The sequence below is a fragment of the Melozone crissalis genome, unplaced genomic scaffold (genome assembly GCF_028551555.1).
Source record: "Melozone crissalis strain CALT ecotype California unplaced genomic scaffold, PUWL_Pcris_2 ptg000023l_1, whole genome shotgun sequence".
NCBI classification, from domain to species: domain Eukaryota; kingdom Metazoa; phylum Chordata; class Aves; order Passeriformes; family Passerellidae; genus Melozone; species Melozone crissalis.
In genome coordinates, this window is record NW_026535801.1 from 6,008,767 (window position 1) to 6,033,899 (window position 25,133).

At 40.8% G+C, this 25,133-nt stretch overlaps 1 protein-coding gene across 1 annotated transcript in view; it reads right to left on the reverse strand.

Moving 5' to 3' along the window:
- Positions 1–25,133, reverse strand: part of UBE2F (ubiquitin conjugating enzyme E2 F (putative)) — a 57,117-nt gene that overhangs the window by 19,121 nt on the left and 12,863 nt on the right. The window contains exons 4-9 of the mRNA XM_054277789.1: positions 24,822–24,887; positions 18,859–18,926; positions 15,360–15,430; positions 10,790–10,847; positions 3,417–3,449; positions 1,198–1,260 (exon numbers count right to left, since the gene is read on the reverse strand). Coding sequence (XP_054133764.1) covers positions 1,198–1,260; positions 3,417–3,449; positions 10,790–10,847; positions 15,360–15,430; positions 18,859–18,926; positions 24,822–24,887 — 359 coding nt within the window. The remainder of the gene's footprint in view (positions 1–1,197; positions 1,261–3,416; positions 3,450–10,789; positions 10,848–15,359; positions 15,431–18,858; positions 18,927–24,821; positions 24,888–25,133) is intronic.

The following is a 25,133-nucleotide window of genomic DNA, read 5'->3' on the forward strand; positions in this document are numbered from 1 at the left end:
ATTAGTTAATTAGTGTAGCAGTACCTATTTTTGAGGGAGGTGTGTCTTTTCAATCAGGCAGCATTTTCTTTCTGTGGATTCCCAAGATTTCCAATCTCTTAATGAGAAGTGGAGGACAGCAATTTGAACCACCCAGGGGGTGGAATGGGATGGGCTTTAAGGTTCCTTCCAACCCAAACCATTCTGGAATTCCATAAAACAAAAGCACAGAGACCCCTCTCTTCCAGAGGAGGTTTGCAGGTAATTTTTTCCAGCTTTGCTGTACGTTCTCATCTCAGCCCTGCACACATGGATGAATACCAGAATAGCTACAAGATCTCATTAATCAAAAAATAGCTGGAAAGATGAACTTGCAATCCTGGTATTTCCTCTTGAAAAAATGAGATAAATTAGGTGCACTGCCTGACTGTACTTTCAATGAACTCTTCAAATCAACACTTGCTTACCTGGAAACTTTCTGCAATCTCAAAGGTTAACTTCAACAAAAGTGTCAGAAGAGTTTAATTAGAACAAGATGTCTTGAACATAACTAGGAGTGAGTTCTGTGGGCTTGAGGAATACATCCATGACATGATGGAATTTTGGAGATGGATCCAAAGGAGAAATTGGCACTTTTGCTCAGAGGTGAGCAGTACATCTCATTTATGTTCACCAGGCCATGTTCTGCCTTGCCCAGTCCATAATACTCAAATATTAGGATTAGTAAAAAGAAAACAGAAGTTTCTACTCTTGTTCTTTAAATTGCCCAGATTTCTCCTGGCTTTATAAACACAGGCAGCATGGAATAGCTCTGAGTAAAGGAGCTGCCTTTGGAAAGAGACAGAGAGAGAGGAGATCTTCTCACAGCTCTTCTAAGGCAAAGGTCACCCTGCCAAAGCAGCTCACCATCAGCTTGCTGCACAGCACAAGCACAACCTGAGGGAAATCTCAGACACAAGAAGGGAAAGCTCATCTGTTTTGGGGCTGTGACCACATTGTGGCCCACAAGCCCAGCAGATGGTGACTAACTCAGCTGTGTGCAGTTTGCTTTCCCAGAGAAAGCCCTTTTTGTTTGAGTAACTGGCTGCTGATACAATGAGTCACTCAGCTACCTCCAGCAGCAGCTCCACCACTCTAAAAGGAACTGCCTGGGAAGTGCTGAGTACAGAATGAGTGCTTGTTTAGGAACAACCTGCCTTAAATAAACCACTGACTCACCTTGTCACGCAAATGATGCTCTGCAGCCTCAATATTCAAAGGATCGTCAAAATTCAAAAGATCCTGGAAAAGAAAGAGAGAACATTGAGGGGCTCCCACTCACTGCATCACCAGGAGCCCAGAGACCACAGGAACAAGAAAATGGAATAAAGCAAACAGGGCAGCAGGATTCATTTCATCATTTTTTTCATCATTTCATCATTTAATCACTGCCTCGGTGCCAAAGGTAAATGCAAATGAGTAATTTGGTAATTGGAAAGCAAATCACAGAGCAATTAAATGGCAACAGCACCAGGGCATTTCAGCCCTGCTGGTGTGGGCCCCATGACACTTCTCCCTGGAAGTGAAAGTATTTCTAGCAGAAAAGTAAATTTTAGAGAACACTCAAACTTTCAGGAGGCACAATTCCTGTTGGTTTTTCTTAGAGGGCAAAGTAAACCTTGAAAAAAAACTTCTGCAAACAGTGTGCTGATAAAGTGGGAGTTTCCTTAATTCCACCTCCACAGAAAAGCAATTTCATTCTCTGTGAAGAAGCAATTTCACTCTCTCTGTGACCTGGAGCCTGACAGGGAAGCTTTAGTGCTCTGGAAAAAAAAAACCAGGGGAGTGGAAATAGAGGAAATAGTGGAAATAGAGGTAACAGAGTGCAAAGAACTAATGTGGAGACATGGAGCAGAAATAGTCCTAACAAACCTCAGGTCTCTCAGTTTAATCTCAAATATTACCTTTGGAAGAAGAAAGGGTTTACAGTTAAAAACAATGGAGAAGAGGAATCAGCATTAAAAAATAACACTCAATCACAAGTGGTAGATAAAACCAGCACTGAGGGATAAAATAAACAATGGGAAGGATTCCACTGATTGATGAATGGAAAAAGATATTTGCCTTTACAAACAAAATGTAGGTCTGCTGATAAATTAAATTGGAGATTGAAAGAGAAAAGAAACACTGGGGAATAACCCTTAACTCCATAAGAATGAAAAATTAAAAGGAGGGTTATACATTAGAGAGAAATCTTCAGTATCAGGCATTTCAGGAAATCTGTACCTCTCAAGTGCCTCAACCAATGGGGAAAGAGAGAAGGGAAATGTGGCTGGGAAATCAGGATAAAAACGACTCTGCTTGCTCCAAAACTTGACCCATGGCCTCTCCCTTTATTTGAATAAAATAAAAGGACTCCTCTGCCTCCTTTCTGGGCATAAACCTCTGGTGTTTCTGGATTAATTTTCCTGACACAGCCATGACAAACCCCCATGGTCTCCTAGGCAGGACCACCCCCCCCCCCGCAGCTCTTTGCTCAATATTTTGATTTTATGCCGCTCTGCCCCTGAGGATTTTGTTTCCTTCCCCTTGGCATGCACAGGGAGAGTGACTGTAAAATGCAATTCACTTTTGCTGGAAATGCAAATGCTCTCCAAACTTTTACATCAATTTACCAAAGAAATTGTTGAAAAAAACCAACCAAGATTGGATGCCAGGAAATCCAAGCTTCCTTCTACACCCTGGAGTGGCTGGGGTGGTCTCTCCAGAGGAGATGACAAATGTGGCCACCAAGTTGGTGCTGCTCTTTGCCTCCTCCTGACCTTCCCACCCAGCAGCAAAGGAATCCCTAAAAAAGGTAACTTTTGTAAACTTAGCTTCTCTGCACTTTTAGGGCAAAAGCAGCTGTTGCTTCCTGCCCTCTCCTCCATTTTCAAGGTGCTCCTGCAATTACAAGTTCCTTGCTCCCAAATATCTTTAAAAAACAGAGGAGGAAATGAGATCCCTGAAAAAAATCACATAAATTCTGTGACAAGTCAGGTTTTATGCAAACAAGGAATGAGACTGCAGGGCAGACATTAATATCAAAATACAATTTTTTTAAAGACTAACACCAACACAATTCCTTCTCAGAGCAGTATGAATTCCTATTTCCTGCAAATCAGCAGAAGTAGTTTCACACTGTGTGGAAGATCCCAAATAATTTGTTACCAAAATATCCCCTAATATTTCTAACCAAAGTAAAACCCATGTACAAAAAGCTGGCATTTCAGACAGTCTGGATGAGTTCCACAAACAAAAGCACAATCTGACTTTATACTCATCCAACACCCACTGAAGCCAAGAGAAATAAAGACCTAAAATTTTACAGGCAACACACAGGGTTGCCATTAGGTGATGCTGAAACTAAACCAGGCAGGAAAAAGAAAAGGGGACATGCAAAATATTCTTTTACTTACAGTAAATAAAGAGTTTAACCCCCAGACAATATCCTGCAAAGAAAAACACAGTTAGTTAGACAGGCATTTCAGGAGTTTTGAATGTGTTCACAAACTTAATTTTTCCATTAAATAAAACTTAGTTAATCCATGAAATAACTGGAAAAAAATCTAGATTAGGAGTAATGTATGACTAATTTAAATCAAAATGCTGAAAAGGCATTCCCATTTCATGGCCACTTGATATTTAGAAGTCAGCAAAAACCAAATACTGCATATTCAAACAGAAGGTCAGAGCTTTCTGTGTGTATTCCTGTTGCTCCTCCATTCAAGGAGAGGAGGGATATCTTAGGATTTGCCACCAGCTGGAAACTGCACTGCTTAAAGGGTGGGTAATGAAAGTTAATTCAGAAATCTATTCTTAAATTAAAGAGGGGTCAAACTAATACTTGAAACTGTCAACATATCAGAGAAAAGAGGGTGAGCTGTAGTAGGAGTACAGAGAAATACTGTTCTTACATAAACATATGTCTCAAGTCTAAAATGCAAATTTACACTAAAGATAAAGCCTCAAAGCACCAAACTTCCTATGCACAGCAAAGACTTTCAATAACTGAGTGTATGTGAGCTTGTTTCCTGCTCTGGGCCCTGTGCTGAGGGTGTGCAGCACAGAAACCCAAATCCCTTAAGGACCACGTCCAATTATGCCCTAATGAACAAGGCACAATGTCAGCATCCCACAGCCTCTCACCATTCAATTCCCTCTGCTCCTGCACAAACCTACTCAAGTTTAGCTGCTTTTGGCCTGGATTCCCAAGTAAATTGTATTCTATTTGCCATCTGGATGGCAGCTGTCTTCTGCTAAGTTTTCCTTATCTCTTCCACAACACCTGCCGATAACAGCTATTGAATGTCACTGCATGGCTGATAAGAACTAGAACATCCCACTGGGAGATGTGAGCCCAGAGGGAGGAGCCAAGCATTGCTACCCAGATATAATCCAGAGGTTTGTGAGACACCAGCACGGCTTTCTCCACGGCATTCCCCAGAGGAACAGCAGCTGCCTCTCCTTCCACTGGATCTTCAGAGGAACAATACATCCTTCTCTACAGATCCCCCTGCTCCAACAGAACCACCCCTGACACTGCAGGAGGGCTGCAGCCACATTTCCAATGGGACTGCCACCAACAGCCTGACCCACAGGGTGTCAGGCTGGGCTCTGGCTCTGTCAGTGTTGTTCTAGCGTACTGCATTGTTTATTTCATCCTTTTATTTTTCTTCACTATTAAAGAACTGTTATTTCCTGCTCCCATATTTTTGCCTGAGAGCCCCTTAATTTAAAATTTATAGCAACTGGGAGGGGGTGGGTTCATTTTCTCCATTTCAGGGGAGGCTCCTGCCTTCCTTAGCAGACACCTGGCTTTCCAAACCAGGGCACCTGGGCTGCCAAACTCCTTGAGCTGCTGTATCTGGTTCCTGCCCCAGCCTGCCCAGGCTGTTCCCTGGGTGGTGTCCCAGAGGTTTCCCATCAGCTCAGATGTCACCTGTGGCTCAGATGCCTTTGGGAGTCCAAGGCAGGTCTTGGATATACAAATGGGTTTAATTCACATTTATTGTTAGTTCAGAGGAGGTAGTAATGGTGTCTGAAATCAAGATCAAGATCCCAAGCACAGCAGTACCTGGTTAAACCCACAGTGGGTGAGGGGAACATGGAATAATGAGGGAAGCACACTCTGCTCCATGGCACTGCCACCATCCTGGGCTGGAGCATGGGGAAGTCAACACAAGCAAGTCAGAAGTCCAACAGACTGCTGTAAACACCCCTTTAGAACTGCCCCTTTTCATTCTGCACTATTTCTGTGCTGCATCTGAGTGAAAAGTTACACTAAACCCCTGCCCACAGATTTATTTACAGCATGCCAAACGAGGAGAAAAAACCTGCTGCTGCAGCAGTGTCTGAAGTTCAAGAATCCTCAAAATCCTCAATGCAGCTTTTGAAACAGCCTCTCCTGAGGCCAGGGAGTCTCAAAGCTTTGCATTTCTAGGAGGTCTTAACTCAGTCACTGATCTTGCCAAGGGACAGTTCTCAGAGCCACTTCACAAAAGCAATGCCACTGAAACCATGCCACACACAAGGGGCTCAGAAAGACAACCACAAACACTTCTGGAGAGTGAAAGCAAACATGGAAATTGCAAATTAAGATTAAATTAAAATTTTCCAGTTTACCTCAATGTTTTTGAGGTACGGAATTAATTAAGATTAAATTAAGATTTTCCTTTAACAGGCAAAGTATATTTAATACATTAATTGAAGAAGAGAGCAAACCAGACAAAAGAACCTAACAAACTTCCAATCTAAGAAATTCCCTCAAGGGATCCAAGAAGCATTTCTGATCTAACAGACTGAACAAAACAAAGCTTGTTGCTAAACAATTCTTTACAAACAAACAATTTAACCCAGTCAGATGAACAAAAGGAGCAGCAGTCATTTATACAAGCATGTCTGAAGTAAATTTTTTTGGTTTGTTTTAAAAAGGGCTGGAAATGCCACTCCAAAGTCCAGCTTGCTCTAGAGTCCAGGCCAGCTCCTGGGGCAGCTCTCTGCTGTGCTGTCTGCCTATTCACCACCTCAAGGTGGTTTTCCTCCTCTCTTCCTTTATTCTACCATCTCTTAAAAACAAGCCCAGCTTCTTCCTCTCTTCACTGCAGCGTAAAAAACCAAGCACACTTCACCCCACCATACCAAATAATCCCCCATCCCCACCAAAAACTTGTCCTGGGGATCAGAAAAAACGTTTTCCTTCCAGAGACAAACAAAATCTCTTTTTATATTTCCTCTCCTGCTCTTCTTTCATCTTGCAAAGGTTGTAAAACATTGTTTCCACCTAGAAAAAGGTGACAGAGTGAACGCCACCTTTCTTCAGCCACCTCAGCTGTCATGTGCCTGTCACCCCTGCCTGTGCTTCCCACCCCAACACAGCAGCAGCTCCCCCCAGGGCTCTGGGTACCCTCAAAGGCACAAACTGCTCCAGTTAGCAAACACAAAACCAGGAGGGAGGCTGGAAAAGCATTCCTTTTGTGCTGGAATATGGGAGGGGAAAGCAAACAGGAGCAAAGTGCTGTCCCAGAGCAGGGCAGCTGGGAGGTGCCAAGCATGCAGAGCACTCCCATCCCTCACTCTGTCACTGACTCCTTGGCCCCTGTCCCCGTGGTTACTGCAGGACAAGGGGATAATCCTGGGGAAATGGTTCCCTGGGGAATTCTCTGTGACTTTTTAATGATCACAGTGATCCCAGCACTGAAGCCATCACCCTCTGGAGAGCACTCTGCTCAGTGCATTAAAGCTGACACTAAGTGAATATTCAGAAACCAGCAGTGTGGGGAGAACAAGCATGGGTTAATTACAATTATCGCAGCTCTCCTCACTCACATGCTCATAATAACAGCTACTGCACCTACACCAAAAATTTGGCTTTGCCAGGGGACATTAAAGGGAGAAAATAAAAATTTTACTAAGCATTTCTGAAGCAAAAAAAAAATTCGAAGACACTCAGCTCTATATTTTCACCAGCCTGGGCATGTATGGAGGGGAAAGAAATAAATCACCTCTTACAAAACTGATAAAGCCAATTTATAATGAAGTCAAAATACAACACAATATCCCTTTGGAAAAATATTTCCTGAAGCTTATTTTAAGAAAAAACCTGAATGCCAGATCTGCACAGAAGATTGTCTTCAGCAGTTCATAGCTTCTTTTTCAAAATACTGGGTCTGAAGTTGTTATCTGGGGCTTATTCAATTTTCAGAGGTGAGGAAGACACATAAAAAGACCAACTCCAAAAGAGGATTTGAATAAATCAATAGCTGTACAATGTTATCATAATGCTGAGAAAAACAGCCTGAGCAACAAGAATTAATCTAACATAAGGCATGCAGGTTTCTTTTTTCCCTTCATGCTCAAGACAGTGACAGTCACTTTACTGTCTGTTCCAAACACTCCTCTACACTAATTACAGATGATGTTGACAGCAGACCATCTTATTTTCCTTGAGATGATAGGTGAAAGTTTTGTACTTTCAAAACTCCTCAGGCTGATGCTTAAACATTGAGGTAAACAGGGAAAACGAAGTCAGGACCCTCTGATTTATTTGTCCAAGAGATGAGTTTGACATTAGGATAATTCCAAATGAAGTCATTCCAGTGCCTGAAGACAAGGGCAGAACCAGTGAACCAAACAGGACAAAATGCTGCCATTTAGTATTAAAACATTAATTAAATAAGCAAGGCTCCTAAGGATCAACTCCAAGCAGCAACAGTTTACTGGAAATGAGTCTTAATTCCTTTTAGATCAGGTAATCTAATAGCACAGACAGGTATTTATTAACCAGGATCTGGAGTTATGGGAGAGAAATTCCTGAGAAAACTGTGTTTCCTGCAGGGGGGCATGAAAAGCTCTCTGCAGATCCGTAGTTTCAGACTACCTGGATGTTTACTGCTCTCAGGAGAGCCAGGAGCAGGAACACAAAAATGACAAACCCAGCACTTGGAACCACCTCAGTGAAAAACTGAACTGCACATACACCTAACAAACAGGGAAAGGCTCCAGAGAACAGCCCAGCTGATCTCTGTGAGAACACAGCTACAAAAAGAAGAAAAAGGACAAATATTCCCTCTGAACATCCATCTTACATTTTTAAACACTGGTTTTACTGTTCATCTGCTCAGCCCTCCACAGAGCTGCCCAAGTGTGCTTTGATTATTTTTAAGGTCCATCCATCAGGCAGTGATTTATGAACCCATTTCCAGATGCAGTTAGTCAGAGATAACTGCAGAAGGATCCTGACTTTTAGAACCAGTCAGGCATTTAAAATACACATCCACCTGTTCAGTTCTTCAAATCAATCACCTGAGATGTTCTCAGAGCAAAATGAAAACAAGCATTTAGGACAAAACTGAGGAATACTAAGAGAACTAACTGAGCTAGGCAGGTGATAATCCTGGCAAATGAGGCACATGTTGGGGACTAACAGGAGCCACTACAGCACTTTGGAGTTTGAAATTGGAATTACTGAAGCTACAAAGCAGAGAAACAGCAGCAGTGTGAAGTCATGTGAGGTATTTAAAAGCTGGCACTTCCAACATTAAAAAACCCTGAGAACAGAATGGAATTAAAGCCATCTATTTGCTTTCTGCCTGGGAAACTTTCATTTCAACCATCACACCTAAAAACAGGAGAAAAGCAAGTTCAGATGCTCTGAGCAGGGCCCAAAGTAACTGCAGCAGTCTCCAGCTTTGTGAATAAGCTGCTTTGGAGAGGAAAGTGTGCAACAAAATGATGCACAATGTGACAGAATGGAGACTGAAAGGTAAATAAGCTCCTGTTGCTAATTCAGGTTTAGCTACAAAGGAGCAGAAGGAACACAAAAATCACAAAGGAGCAGAAGGAACACAAAAATCAGCTAAGAAGCACCGCAGCAGTGTTCACACAATCCACAGCCTGGAGACCAATCACTACCAGAAATTACCTAAGGGTTTGGGATTCTGGAGTGTTTCTATGAATAAAAAGAAAGTGATTTTAAAAGTGTATATATAGACAGGCTGGCAGGGTAATGTTTGAAACCTGTTTCAGGAGAAGAGCCCAACTCTGCTCAGAGCCTGATTTCAAAACAGCATCTCATGCAGGAATTCAGAAATAGCACATTCTTTATTTCCCTCTCTCACACACAGGCTGCTCTTCACAGTGGTCCATGGAAATGTGTTCCCAAGCACAAAGAAGGGAAAATAGATAAAGCTCAACACTTGGTAACCTGAGGAGAATTCAATCATGGATGAGATGACAGCAAGTGCAAAAAAATGCTGGGAAACAAAACTGAGTTAGGTGTTCCCCTCTTAATAATCCTCCACACTGTAAAAAATACAATTTATCAGGTAAGTTTTCCAGACAATTTAACAGATTTTCATTTTTATTTCAGAAAGTTTTTTCATGTTTCTACCCATTTGATAATAAAAATTATTTAAAAAGTTCACAGTAGTTGATTTTGAAGGATTTTACACGTGAGAGCTCTGCTGTCACCACAAGGGCTCCAAAATGAGACCCAACCAAAAACCTGAGCTTTCTAAAGGGTTAAGCACACAAGCCCCAGACATGCAGCTGGTTTGTGCATGTGTATTCTCTATTTGAATGGCTTCTCTAATGCCCTTGGAACAGTTTTTGTGGCAGGAGGACGTGCCCACTCTCAATTTAATTCTTTAGGAGTAGTTCAGAGTGCTTTACTGGTCAGGCTGGGTGTTATTCCTCCAGAAAACCAGGCTGACTTCATATAATTCACAAATTAAATCCTGATTTTCAAGTCCATAACAGGCCAAGACTGGATTCCTGCCCACAGAGCTTCTGTGCAAATTCTCACTGCTCTCCTTGTGGTGATGGAAAACTGTAAAAAGTGAGCTCACAACTGTGGTGCTTCAATGTTCAAAATTTCAAAATCCAATCTGATTTTTCTCCTTTTGAAGTTAAGCTACTGTTTCCTTTTCTCTTGCTGAATCTTTCATTTCAACAATCACAGAAAAAGCTCATTTCTTTTGGGTTTCTTGTCCACTTGTACTAATTTTTAAGCTTAAAACTTTCTCTGAATGAAAACACAGGGACAGGAACAGAACTAATTAACTTAAATTACTCAGTGTCTTGATTTAACCTGAGGTGAAAACAGAAACACAAAGAGCAAAACAAAATCACACCAACTGATGAAAAAACAATAGGGAAAGAGTGCTTAAGAAAATCCACAAAACAAAACACTCATTTTGCTTCCAGAAAATCACATGCTCACCTCAGCAGAGATTTTACAGATGAAGAAAGTCACAAATCTCATTCACAGTGCCAAAGAGCAAACCAAGTATCAGATAAAGGTCATTTTCAATTTGTTTTTTGAAAGAGACAAACACCTGATGTGTACCCTTTATCCACCTAATGCAGTTAAAGCTCTGCAAGAAACAATTCTGGCAGCATTCCTGGGAACAGCAAGAGGAAGATAAATGCCCTGCTCAGGGCTCTGCACTGATTTTGTCAGGAGTATCAATCCCATGGAAATTACCAGGGTTATGGATTGCTGTTCACAGGATGCTCTTGTGTTTGCTGCCTGGCTGAAAACCAGCACACCTCACAGAGTGTGGGTCCTCAGGGTCACCCCAACCTCCAAAACCTTGGAGCAGAGCAGGATTTGTGCAGTCACCCCAAAATTCCCAAAACATTCCTACAGTCAGCACTGTACCAAAGACAAAAAATCCTCACCTCAAAACCTGCTCTTGAGCAAACCACATCAGCTGATTCTTTGCAAGGCCAAAAAAGGGTTTTTTAAGATGCATTTATTTAGAAGGAAACATCCAAAAGGAAACAGTACCTTTAAGGTTCTAGTTGGGGCCCAGCCAGTGCCATCAATTGAGTGTTCTCTCAATAAACTGGAAAAGAAAAATACACACATTACACAGAGCAACTTCTGCTTCAATTGTCTTTGTCAGAAACCTCACAAGAAACCATCAGGAAGTAATTGCAAGATAAGATCTAATTCCTGCACTATTTATATCCAGGTAATGGAATTTTAAACCCCAGGAGTTGGGATGCCTGCCTAAAATTACCTTCTCCACAGTGTCATTATAGAACTCCCCATCTGAGCCCATCTCTGTCAAAACACCTGAATTATTCTCCTCCAGCAGCACAAGTGTGACAGAAATGCTTCTGACAGGCTCAGCATTGAACCCTTTTTTTATTCCCTGATGCATTTTAGAGCATGTTCATCTCTGGTGAAGAGACAGCCTTGCAGGGTGACCCATCCCTCACCACAACTGGCACAAACCAATCCAAAAAAGGTGTTTTGGGGAGGGAAAGCTAATTAGCAAAGAGAGGATCATCAGCCTCTATTCTGTGGAAGGACTTCAGCTTCCTACAGGTAAAGATAAGAAAGGGAGAGAGTTTTAGTCTGGCTGCTCTTGAGGAAAACTTCCATATAAAAACCATATTAAATAAAATTTTTATATATAAAAATATATATATTAAAAAGATATATCTACATAGGATACAAATATATATCTCTTATATATAAAAATACATACAATATAAAAAAATATATAGGATATAAAATATATAAATACATAAATCCATATATAAATATAAAAATCTATTATATTATAAAATAATAAATAGAAATACTACATTTGTATTATTGTGTTCTATTACTATATTTATAAATATTGTATTACACAAATATATATACAAATATGTATATATACAAATATAGATATATATATATATATAAATAAAATATAACTTGAATTTTAATATTAATATAGAAAAATACAGAATTTCCTAGATGCACAATCCAGCATAGATGTCCCATATTATGGTACATATTAAACCCAATGAAGCTGCTAAGCAATTTGCAAGTGGAAACCATTGAGGTGTTCAGGCATTTCTGGATCTTTCAGATCCAAACCTCAGCAGTTATGATGGGGAGATATATTGGGGATCAGAGCAGAATTGAGAAATAAGCTGAAGTCTTGCTCAGAAAAGTAATAATCTGAATGAAAACAATGTAAAAAACTCCTTGAAGCATCCTTTCACAATCACACCTTCCTCTGTAAGGAGTCAGCTGAAACAACTCACACAGCAAAGCACAGAAATTCCCCAGCAGCAGCAGCTTCTGCTACTGAAATGACAGGACAGGGTTAAAGTGAAATAGCTTAACTCTAAGGTTTTAGCAATTCCCAGGCTGACATGCATTAAGTCATTTTTAAATTACAGTAGGTGATTAGACCATAGAGGTTATGTAGTTGTTTAATGAACATGGCAAGTTTATATGCAAGGAAATTCAATCCTTGTTCAGTGCAGAGATCCCAGGAACAGGATGATAACCTGGACAAGCCCATTCCACCTTAAGTGTGCTGCTCATCTCATTCCTGTGCCTCTCAGAAGACAAAATATGCCATTACCACTTGAGCAGCGTTCAGAATAACATCTTGTGGCTGCAGTTTATCTCCATATGACAAAAGCAAAAAAAGCTTTTAGTCTGTTCCTTATCAAACCGTGTGGCAGTGCTTCCATTTGCCTCTCCATCCACCTGACTGGGAAATTCCAAGTGGGGGGAAAGTTAACACACCAAATAAAGTCAGAAAAATATTCAGTGCCAGAGCACCTGAGCATGAGCTAAGGCTCATGGCCTGAGAGCTGTCCTGGCACAGCCCCAGCTGGAACACCACAGCCAGGGTGAGGAGACACCTGCACCTCTCAGAGCACTCTGGCAGGAAAGCAGGGAACACACATGTCACAGACATATTTTCTGAACAATCCTTTCATTAGGATTTTTCTTTTCTCCTGAGAAGTTTCTCTCCATGTTTTGCTGCTTTGCAATGTGATTTGGAGAACTGTGAATTGTTTTTACATGATGACCAATGACAGCCACCTGTGTCGAGGCTGTGAGCAGTCACAAGATTTTATTATTATTCCATTCCTTTTCCTTGCTAGCCTTCTGCTGAAATCCTTTCTTCTACTCTTTAGCATAGTCTTAGTAGATCATTTTCTTCTAATATATTATAAAATAATCAATCAGCCTTCTGAAATATGGAGTCAAGATTCTCATCTCTTCCCTTGTTCTTAGACTGCTGTGAACACCACTACTGACACAGAAGTGTCCTTTGGCTTCATACTCCTCATTTGCTGATAGGATTTGTTTTTAGAGCAGCACCCTCTTTCTTCTAGAGATTAAAAATTAACATTAAACCCCTCAGAACCTTTCTGAGGGGTTTAATGATCATTAAACAGAACCTTTCCCCAGATCTAAGGAGACCTCCCAGCTTATGATCACAAATCATAGATCAGCCTGGGTTCCATGGGCAGAGTGCACAATCACTGCTTTTGAACCTTCAGTAACCAAAACAGCCCTGATGTGACCAGTCAGCTGCTCAGCTCTCATTTCAGCAAATACCTCCTCATTCTGTAACTCCTGCATGGCAGAAAGCTCTGAGGAATTGTTTTCTTTTTAAATAAAGAGATTTTTTAAAAAGCATCTCCTGAAGTGGAACTGCATGATTGCAGTAAGTGTAAAACCCTCTGAAACTCCAGCTGACCCAACCTGCAGCTTAAGTGACAACAATTTACTGGAAGAAGATCAATCTGGAGAAAACTCCATTTTTTCTATGCACATGTGCAGTGGAGGTGATATCCATTATGGGCCAGACCTAATTAGGACCTGTCATTAATAACATGGCCCAGAGTAACTGCAGTCCATAACATAAAGCACAGAAAAACTCCACCTTTCCTGCCCAGAACTGCTACACTTGACACAGTTAACTATTTAGAATTTTTCAATCCAGGGATGATTATCAAACCAACACACACCACAGCATGAGCTGTATGTGAGGGGAAAGCACTGATGAAGATGATTTTCTGCTTTTAAAAATAACTGCAGCTATTTTAATGCAGACACTCTTGGGTAAGTTGATTGCAGATACTATACATAGAATGCATTCTCTGAAAGCAATTCAGTTATTTTAGTTTTTCCATAGAATGCCAGACATTTCCAGAGTTGGTATGTTGAAGGATCTGACAATCCAAGTGTTTCAGAGCAGATGCTGAAAGAATGCCTCCACTTCATTAGAATTATGATGCTCCAATCACCACATTCATCTTTTATAATTAAAATAATTCCCAGAGATGGAAGAGCTGTGGCTGCCCCATCCCTGGAAGTGCTCCAGGCCAGGCTGGATGGCTTTTGGAGCAGCCTGCTCTAGGGGAAGGTGTCCCTGCCCATGGCAGGGGGGGAATGGGATGAGCTTTAAGGTCCCTTCTAAGCCCAAGCACTCTGGATTTTGTGAATGTGAGGCTTTACTGAGCCCCAGAAGATGCTGTGCTGGAGCTCCAGCTTTGGTTTGGTGCCTGGTATTTATATAAACAGCTCACCTGTTCACTCCTCTACCTGCATTCACAACATTTAAATTTCTTAATTATGAGCCTGACCTGCCTAGGAAGAGCAATACAAAACTTCATTTTCACCAGGACTTTCAACACAGCACTAAAATGACTTTTCCATCTAGAGGAAAAAATTCAGCTTCTCTTTAAGCACTGATTTGCTACACATGGTGACAAGCACACAGGATTTTCAGAGCAGCTTTCAATCTCACTTATGGGCTTTGCTTCTCCTTCATCTGCTTTTTCTTCTGTGTGCCATTAACTTGAGAAATGACAGGCAGGCTTCTCACTTGTGTTTCTGTTTGGTTTCTGGCCAATTTCACCATCAGGTGTTGAGGATGAAATTGCAAAGTTTCACAAATTCATTTGGAAGAGGAAACATTTACTATCAAGGAAAACCACCCAGCAAGAGAAGCCTCTCACTCTGGCAAAGTAAAACTTTCAGGTTTCATTACTGACTTATCCTGACCCCAACCCTGCTTTGTTATAACTGGCACATGGGTCTTAGCAATGGATATTAAATATCATAATTAACATAGAATAATTACTGTCAAATTATTATACAAATAAATATATATTATATTATATATAATATAATATATATTATATATATTATATTATATATTATATTTTATATATATCATGTATTGTATATCATATATATTATACTTTCTTCCTTCCTTTTTGAAATAAAATGAATTTTCAAGCTCTGAACACACTTGAGCATCAAATGGTAAAGCCTCTCTCAGGGCCTGAGGATGATTCAGATATGAGGGAGGGAAGAAAAACAACCAAATACATTTTGTTTAGGATAGAGTTTATATTTTTACCCCATTTTTTTGTTCTACAAGTAAAACAAAGCAAGAATGAGACTTTCAGTAGATCTTTATGCTCCTAAAAGTTACATGTAGAATCAGCACAAAAATTACTGCCAGGACAGTTATATCCAACATTTTATCAAGCAGAGAAACTTCCAAGGTTAAAAAACTCCAACAGAATGTTGTTCCTACCTTAGGCAGATTTCTCCTGTCTCTGTAATGTTTGGGTGCCAGATTCTTGTCAAACATTTTACCTTTGGAGGCTGCCAGGAGAGAAAACAAATTACTGTGTTGTCTTTGAAGCTAAAACCCTGTTATAACTCATAAACCAGAAAAAGGCAAATAGATTTGTATGGATTTGTATGTTCAGGGCAACAATGCATCATCTACAAGAGTCAAAACAGACTTCTCTGCCCTTTTAGCTTTTCTCAGCTCTTCATAAAAACCAGGCTGGTATTGAGATTTTCCTTAGAAAAAATAACTTTTAAGAAAGCCAAGAAAATTTACTCCTTCGGGGAAAACATTCTAAGTCATTCAGTTTCTTCATACTTAACTGTTAAGATAATAATTTAAACCAAAAAAAACTTCACCAAGGCTTGTCCAAATCATGGATTTGTTTAAAAACAGCAGAGGATGCAATGATAACAAAATAACTAATAATAAATAAGTAATAATAAAATAACTAAATAATAAATAAATAACTAATAATAAATAAATAAAATTATTTTAAATACAGACCCTCCTGTTCACAGCTGAATTTGAGGCACTAAAATGAAAAGCCAGAGGCAAGACCACCAAACTTTTGAATGCCATAGTGGGGTTCTGAAGTGCAGATTTTTCAAGTATAATCTCTTTTGCTCTGGTTTTGTGAAGTAAATAAAGAGTAGGACATAAAAATGTCAGTAGCTTAGCAACAGCACGTTGCTGCATCCCTGCTCTCCCCATTAGGAGCTGCAGCTTTCAATCAGGCAGATTATTTCTGATGGGAAGTGTCCTGGAATCCATCAGCACACACCAGCACCTTGCAGAACTTCAATTAAATCCCAGATTAGAAATGTGGAGCCATCTCTCCTTCCACTTTTTCCAATGATGTCTTCAATCAAGAGGCAAAACAGCTCCAAGAGCTGCATTTGCATGGCAGCATCGTGTGGTTTATCTCATTTTGTTCCCAACTTCCCAATGACCTTTTTAAGAAACTTTTTAAATTAAGACTCCTTGGAAGAGGTAACAAAATATGCATGGCACTGAAACACCAAAAACAGACCTAAAAGAGATGATGTAGGAAAAAAAAACCACTGATCACCACAATAAATCTGGGATTGATAATGTAGATTTTGCCTTTCCTCCACTTCATTTCTGTGCAATAACTCAAAGGACATCAGTCATTGAAAATTAAGTGGCTCACAGAAAACACAGTCTCAAACTTTTTGCCCTCCAAAAACCCCTCAGAAGTTTTCCAACAGCACAAGCTTTTCATTAGCCACACTTCCACATTGTTTTGAAAGATGGTGTCTAGTTCTCAAGCAAGGCAAAGCAGCAGAATTTATTCCATGCCATTAGATCAAGATAAAAGAGTAAATTTCTACCATATGCACCTTCAAACAGGGAATGTATTGATGAGTCAAAAAAAAAGATTTATGGAAACTCTTTTAAAAAAATCCCCAAATCCTCACAGTGAATTAACTGGTGTCTCATTTTTTGTACTGTGGAAACAAAAGAATTCCTTTATCCTTTCAAAGTGATTTTCACTGCTGAAAGTTAGAAAAACCCACTCCTGACAGTAAGACAAAGGTTTTTCTCTCCCTCCTTTTTCCCTTTTAGACACACAGGACAACTGCAGCACCACCTTAAAATTTATCTTCAGACAAAACCTCACCTTGGAACTTGTTCCAAGTCATTTTGGAACCCTCCCTAGACCAGCAGATCCAGAGATTTCCTCAGGATGATGTGTCACTTGAAATCTGACATTCTGCATAACAGAGCTCCCCAAATCAATTTATTTCCCTGCTCAAACTCCTCCTTCCCCTCAGACTGCACAGGTAATGCAGCCTCAGCTGGGGGGCACAGCACTGACCACATTCACTTCCTTCTCCATTTCCAGCAGCCACTTCTGCTCTGGGATCCTTTATTTAAAATGAGCAGTTTCAGTTCTTGATAAATCAGCACTCTAAAAGGACAGGTGTACCAACAGATTTTGTATTTGTTTTAAATTATGTATTATTTATGTATTTAATTTGATCTCTTCACTAGTGAATAAATTTACCTGGTGAAGGAATTTGGCTCCTGAGAGAAATCTGGAATCAAAGTTATTTGAAATGTTCTCTCTGGACACCAGCTACTCCCAAAGCATTCTGCTAAACCACCCTGCAACTGCAGCTCCTCTTTACAATTTGTAAAAACAATTTTCCCCAGGAGGAAGGATAGCAGAGGGATACAAGTTTCCCCTAGAGGGGATACAAGTTCCTGGGGGTGAACTAACTCCAGCCCTGAGCTATTTCTTGCCATTTTCCAGCAGCAGTTTCTGCAGAACTTCTCAGACTGGCTGAAACTGAACACTGCACCCAGCAAAGCACTGAGGGGTTTGCCTGCAGGCCACAAGAGCAAATCTTCCAAATTTTTCCGCTTTATTTATGTTATGCTCCTCCACTCCATCCCAATTCCACATATCCAGCCCTGGCAGGTCTGCAGTGCTCTCCTGAAATCACTTGTGTCAGTCCCATTCTGCCTGGCAGAAACCAACCACAGCCTCAGCAGAATTCCCTCAGTATTGGGATTCATACTGCATTAATAACCTGACCACAATCCAACATTCAACCTCCTGCATTGTCTCAAAAGTTTTTATTTTTGTATTGAGGTGCTCAAATTTAAAAATATTTAATTAACACTTGCTGTAGATTTTCCTGCCAGTGCTGAGCAGGGAACAATAATAAACCAGAGATTTTTGAATTATGGGAACTGAGAATCAAAAACCTCAGATCAAAACTGAACTTCAGCACTCCTGTTAACACACAGCAAACACTTTCCTGCAGCAATGTTGTTTGGGTGAACAACTGGAATACAAAAATTAAAGGAAATGAAATGAATACACAGAAGTTATTAAGGGTGACCTCTGCCACAGTATGAAATTCTTTGGTAAAGTTAAGGGGAACTTCAAACACCCCACAACCAAACCCACACAGCTGCAAACACTGCCTGGCTGTGACTGCCACTACTACACACAGCTAATGCTGAATTCAGGCTCAGCTGAGCAGGAACCAAAGATCTTCCCTGAAACTCTTCTCCAGGATCCTCCCCTACACCTTCCTCAGCCTCTCTGCAAGAACTCTGCACTACCAACACCAAACTAAGACACCAAAGCAGAAGAATGTCTGGGAAAACTACAGAACTGTCAATTTTTTCCTTTTGGTCCACTTATTTCATTCTTAGATTTATAATCTTTTAATGAGAATAATCATTAAATGCAGATCTCATGAATAATTAACAGGAAAGAGCAGAACCTCAGCCAGAAGGGAGGACACTCAGGTTTGACTCATCTGCACTTCCAAGAGCTTCTGCCAGAGAGTTGCAGAGATTTATTTTATTAAGAGACAGAAGATCCTTTCTCAATCTCAATGCCAAGTTCCCTCTGAAGTCCTGTTACCTGCAAAGAAAATCTAAAGTGACAACTGTGAGACTAATGACAAATACTCACCACCATATTGTAGGCATCAGGAACTTCAGTTTCAAACTGAAACTTTCCTCCTTGGTAATAGCCCTCATCTGGAAAAGGGAAAACAAGGCAAATAGTTAAATAAGAGAAAAACACCAAGATTAAAACAACAGCACAGGGTTACCATCAAACACTTCAGCTGGTTGCTGCCACCTAACCCAAGGAGTGTGTGAGTATTGTGTCCTCCTGCACTGCCAACATTTCTACAGCAGCAATCTGAAGTCAGGAGAGCCAACAGTCCCAGAAAAATCCAGGATCCTGACCACAGGGATACCCAGCTGGAGGAACCTTGCACTCAACTTCTCACTGTGGGAAGCAAATCCTGGCAGCAGCACCACATCAGTGACCCTTGGAATGAGCTGGAGAAATTCTGCAATTGCTAATGCATTGCTAAACCCTGCTCTAGGACTGAGCACATCTCCCCAAACTTGTGCTTCTGAAGCACTGCTAAACCCTACTCCAGGACTGAGAAGATCTTCCCAACCTTGTGTTTCTAAAGCATTGCCAAACCCTGCTCCAGTGTCACAGACACATTTTATGGAAAATCCTTTCCTTAGGATTTTTCCTCCTGAGAAGCTGTGAGGCCTCAGAAACAAAATGTAACCAATGGTTATCTGCTGCTGTGGAATGCAACAGGTGGGTCTGATTGGTCTCATGTTGGTTGTTTGTAATTAATGGCCAATCACAGTCAGCTGGCTTGGACTCTCTGTCCAAGACAGAAGCTTTTGTTATCATTCCTTCTTTTTCTATTCTTAGCCAGCCTTCTGATGAAATCCTTTCTTCTATTCTTTTAGTATAGTTTTAATGTAATAGATATCATAAAATAATAAATCAGCCTTCTGAAACATGGAGTCAGATCCTCATCTCCTCCCTCATCCTAAGACCCCTGTGAACACCATCACACTCCAGGACTGAGCACATCTTCCCAAACCTGTGCTTATAAAGCATTGCTATACCCTGCTCCAGGACTGAGCACATCTTCCCAAATTTGTGCTTCCCAAAGCACAGCTAAACTCTACCCCAAGATCTACCACATCTTCCCAAAGCTGTGCTGGCAGTCCTGGTGAGCATACAATGCTGTGTGCAAGGAGTTTCAGAGTGCACTTCAAGAAGGGCAAGCAGGTTCTTTCACTGTCATTATCTTACTGTGATGTACTGCTAGGAACACATGTCTGCCTCTCTGCCAAGCTCAGTGCTGAATTATTAAAATGGCTACATTTTCAAATATGACATATTAAAAGATCTACTCGCATTTAAGCAGGGCTAATAGAATGGGATGACAGACAAACTGCAACTCTTGAAACAGCTGTACTTGGAAGCTGAAATGCTTACAAGTGATCTGAAATGCACCTGGCATTGCCATTACTGAGGTTTTTCACTTAAAGAAGGAAACAGGTACCCAGGCCACAGTGGGGTTTGAGACATCTGAGGGACGCTGTGGCTCCAAGCACCCTGAGCACTCCAGCCCCAGGGAAGGCCAGGAGGGCTGGTTACCATTATATCATGCAGCTTTTTTATATTTCTCAAACCAACTCTGCAAAGAATTGTTCTGTGAAACAATCCATAGTTTACACAAAGACTAAGATTAACTTTACTATTATCTGGCTTGTTCCAAACCACAAAAAAAACTGTATTGTCTACTCCAAGTCATCAAAATCCTCCTTCAGGTTGCTGCCTCCTGATCTGCTTTTCAAATCCATTCTCCATTCCCACTCCAAGTCAATTCTGAAGTGAGCTGGATTTATTGAGCAATTTTAGGCATGCTATGTTTTACCAGGAAGTGAAGGGACATGCACTGATTTTTATAGGAAAAAAGCAAGATAAAATCATTTCTCTTATGTTTTTAAATATACAGAGGTAAAACTCAGCAAAGCAAGTCTTTACTGAAGAAGAGGAATTAAGAGGTGAGTTACACTGATAGCCCTTGTTAAAACTGCTCCCTGTCAAATGTGCAATGCCCTCAGAGTGAGACACTGCTCCAGAAAGGAATCCTTGGAAAATGGTCCAATATCCCCAGGAGCTCCAACACCACATTTATCCCACAGAACACAGACAGTTGACTGCACTCTATCCACCATCCAGCACTAGAACACATTTGAACCAAGTGTCACATTGAACAAATTATCACATTTCCAAGTACAAAAGTTCTTTTCCTTGGCTTAATTTCCCTACTTCCTTGATTGGCTGGACTTGGAGCAAAGCATGCAGCAGCTCCTCACATTCCACCCCTGCTAAAATGAAATAAATGCCTGCTGATGGATGTATCCATCTGTGGTTTGTGTCAAAGAAAATCCCCAGGTTTAATGAACACTCAAGAACTTCCAGATCAAGTCTTCCTCCAAGACAACTCAAAATTCATCACTGCCTTATATTACATCCCATTTTATATTTTGGTTTTACCTTGTCACCAATCACTAATCAAAAACTGGGTAAGCTACTGGTTCTGCTATCAAATAAGCAAGGACATATTTACACAATTAGCAGAGCAAGACATCTCTCCTCCCCTCTTTCATACAATTCTGCCTCTGTGTTCTTAAAGCAACAACCAAGCTGCTCATTACCAGTCACTCAAATATATATTAAAAATTCTGGAGAGGCTCAGTGCCCAGCCAGAAATCTTGCACTGCATTAACAAGATAATTCACAATGAAGTCATCTTTCAGCATCTCAAGTAAATAGGTTCTCAGACAGGGAGAGAAATCCTCAATTTTTAAGGCATGGAAAAGTGGTGGGAAAAAAGTTCTGGCAGAGTTAAAGTGAGGAAAGAGCTATAAATAAACCCATCAAATGGAACAGCTTTAACACATAACTTAGGAAGTTGGCCACAGGGACTTTTGCTAAAAAGGGAGGATGTCTGAGCCACAGTTTTCCTCCCACTGCTTAAATTTCTGTCTTCAGGCTGTATTAGCAGAGCAAGCAGCCCTCCCACTTCAGCCTCAAGTTTCATTACCAACAACCTGACTAATCTTAGCTTGTGTTTGTAGGGTGCTTTAATGCCTGAAAGAGCTCTGCAAAACACTTAACCAAATTATTTCCTCACTTTAGAAGAAAATGCAAGATAATTAGGGCAGGCCACAAAGGATGCACTTGGGGTAGCTGCTCCCTGAATCAGCCATGCTCACCAATATTTGTGGGCATTTCACCAGAAAACAGTGCCTTTATTAATCCCCCTAGAGGGGCACTCAAATACCCACACCATGCCCAGACTAGTCCAACAGCCTGGGAACTGCAGGGAAATTGCATTTACTGCACTTACTCTTCTGGGTTTTTAGCTACCTAAAGTCACCTCCTTGATTTTACTCCAGGTCATTCCCATGATTTTAATCCTCAGCTTCCAATTTTGTGCTCCAAATACCAGTGCAGCAAGCCTGGATTCTAAACATCTCCTCATTTTCCTTAAATTTTCATCCAATATGAGACTGGTGCAAAAATAAGAGCAGAGGCAATGGTGGCACCAAGGTATTTTTCAAAGGCAGAACAAATGTTTTAGATGACAAAAGGGAAGAGAAGCTTCAGACAGCAGAGAAAACCAGCAGTGTCTGCCTGGGGAACAGGGAGTTTGTCCACTGCAGCAGAAAAATCCAAGTCTGAGCTATTTTCTATCCACTGATAGTGCACTGCAGAAAACTGGAGCATACAGGGATTGGAATTCTTTCAGTTATATTAAAAAAAAGCAGCCATCCTCATCAAGATTTTCTACAGAATCATTTTCAATTAAAAACTTGCTGTCACCAGGATGATTTTGCCACATTAAACACTGGCTGAGATGTGAGAGGTGCTGAGCAAGGGACCCGAAAGGATTTCTGCTTGGTGGTCAAGTTTATTTTCTTATTCAAATTAGTCTTTTTGTGAAAGCCTAAGGAAGCTTCTTTCACTGTCCTTTCAGGACCAGCCACATTCAAAATGACAGCAGGGAACAAAGTCAAGATTCATGCAATCCTGTTCAGACAATACAAAAAGAGTTGGCTCAAGCTTTAGCCATAAAACTTCTGTGACAACCACTCTGCTGCCTCCAGGAAAAACTAGAGAGAACTTCAGCATTGAAAAGAGGCACAAAACTACAAAGATTTTCTTGGTCTGTGTTCTGCCTCTAGAGTTCTAAACTCTGGCTGATCACAAGATTGTACACCTGAATTATGCACAGCTGAAAATGGCTGTTTACTGGGGTCAGGCTGCAAGTGCAGAGACTTCAGCTGTGCAGTTATATTTAGAGTAACAAAATGTTCATTAAGATCTTCTCATTGGCAAGATCATTGGCACAAAACCCCTGCTCTGCATTCAACAGCTGGTTTCTGCACAGACAAAACAATTCCTAGGATTTAGACACCTTGGAGTTGGGACAGCTTTTTCATACATTAATCATTTGCACAGTGATGCTCTTGTAAAATCAGTTCTTTCCCAAAATATAATAAAGCAGTATCATGTAAAGGGAAGGGCATTTGGTGCAAGCAGAATTAACAGCCACCATGTAAACATGAGCACAACTCCCACACAGAATGACAGGGACAGAGCTCTAGATTAGCTCTTGGGTTTATTTTTAATTACACTGACAAGGGCAGCCTCACTCATTTTTCCATCACAAAAGGGAGGCGCATGAATGGATTTGTTAACAGAGATCACCCAAAATTTCTGCTGGAGGACGGCTCAGGGGGTTTGGGCTAAGGAACAGCAACAGTGACACCTAGTGCTGCTCTGGTATTACAGCGACCTGAGGAAGGTCGCTGGGGTGAGAGAAGGACGAGAATCTTGTTTGATGATCAGAAGGCTGGATTTATTGATGTATGATATATAATACATTATAACTATACTAATAAGAATAAGGAGAGAAGTTGCAGAGAGCTGCTAAGCTAAGAATAGAATAGAAAAGAATCTATAACAAAGTTCTGTGTCCAGGGACTCTGTCCCCAGCTTGCTCCTGTGATTGGCCCTTAATTGTACACATGGAACATGAACCAATCACAGGTGCATCCTATTGCATTCCACAGCAGCTGATAACAATTGTTTACATTCTTCTTCTGGGGCCTTTGCTTCCCAGAAGATGCACAAATCCCAAAGAAAGGATTTCTGTGAAAAAATGTCTGCGACACTCTGGCTCCAAAATGCTGATTACAGAAACATCCCAGGCACTCCATTAAGTGCACAGCAGTTTCTCCAGCTCAAACAGCAGCATAAGTGACACTCCTCACCCAAATTCTGCTGGCAGAAAGCAGCCACAGACAATGGCACCAAGGAGAAGGACCTGCAGGGGACACTGAGCCAGCCCAGCACACCTAACACTGCACACAGCAATGCTCTCATCTGAGCAGCTGCACAGGAACAAATACAAGTGCATGTCAAGTTTAAATAAACTTCCATGCAAACTCATCCATAAAGTACAACCCTTTATTCCAAAATGCAAATTTCAGGTGGCTATTAAGAAATTTACATGGAAATGATAATTTATGAACATGCTGTTACTGCCAGCAAGAGCTTCACAGGATACTCAAGTTGTGTTAATAATAAAAAATCTGATTTGACATATTTGAACAATCAAAGGCTCAGATTGCTCCTTGTTAAGCACCTGCAGGCACACCTGGGTTTGAGGTTTTCCAGCAGGGTTACACTGGTAACCTCTCTCTACACCTCAGCAGAACCAAACAATCAGCACAGGGAACACACAACCTAACAGGGCTGGAATGCCAAAATAAATCAAGGTGGTTTGAAACTGAGAGGAAAAAAGTTCTCAATCCAAGTAAGCAAAACACAATCTGAGTATTTCCTAACCCCACTCATTTTTGAAGGCCTTTTTACTGGAATCTGGGTGTCAAAACTCAGCCCAGTTTCTCCACCTCTTCAATGAAATTATCACTATTGCAGCCAGATCTTCTTTGACTCCAGGCTTCACTGGAATTCCTCTCCTAAACACCAACACAGACAGAAACAAAAGTTACATTGAAAAAAATTACCTGGGGTTACAGTTAGCTGAAAGTAATGGAGCTTGTTTGGGTCAGGAAAATTCACTTTACATGTACCTGTGAAGGGAAAGAATAATTTGCATCAGAAATGAGCTCTCCACAGCTGGCTGCCATGAGGAGACAAGTCTTTCCTGGTTATTTTATCACCCACATTATTCAGCTTTTAGCCTCTTACCCCATCAAGCTGGCTGCTCTTTTTCTGCAGCCAAGGAGCTAAACAGTATCATAGTTATAAATCCTATTGGCCTGAAAAAACCTACCTAGAACTGTACACAAACCTAGTAAAGCACTCACATTGTAGTG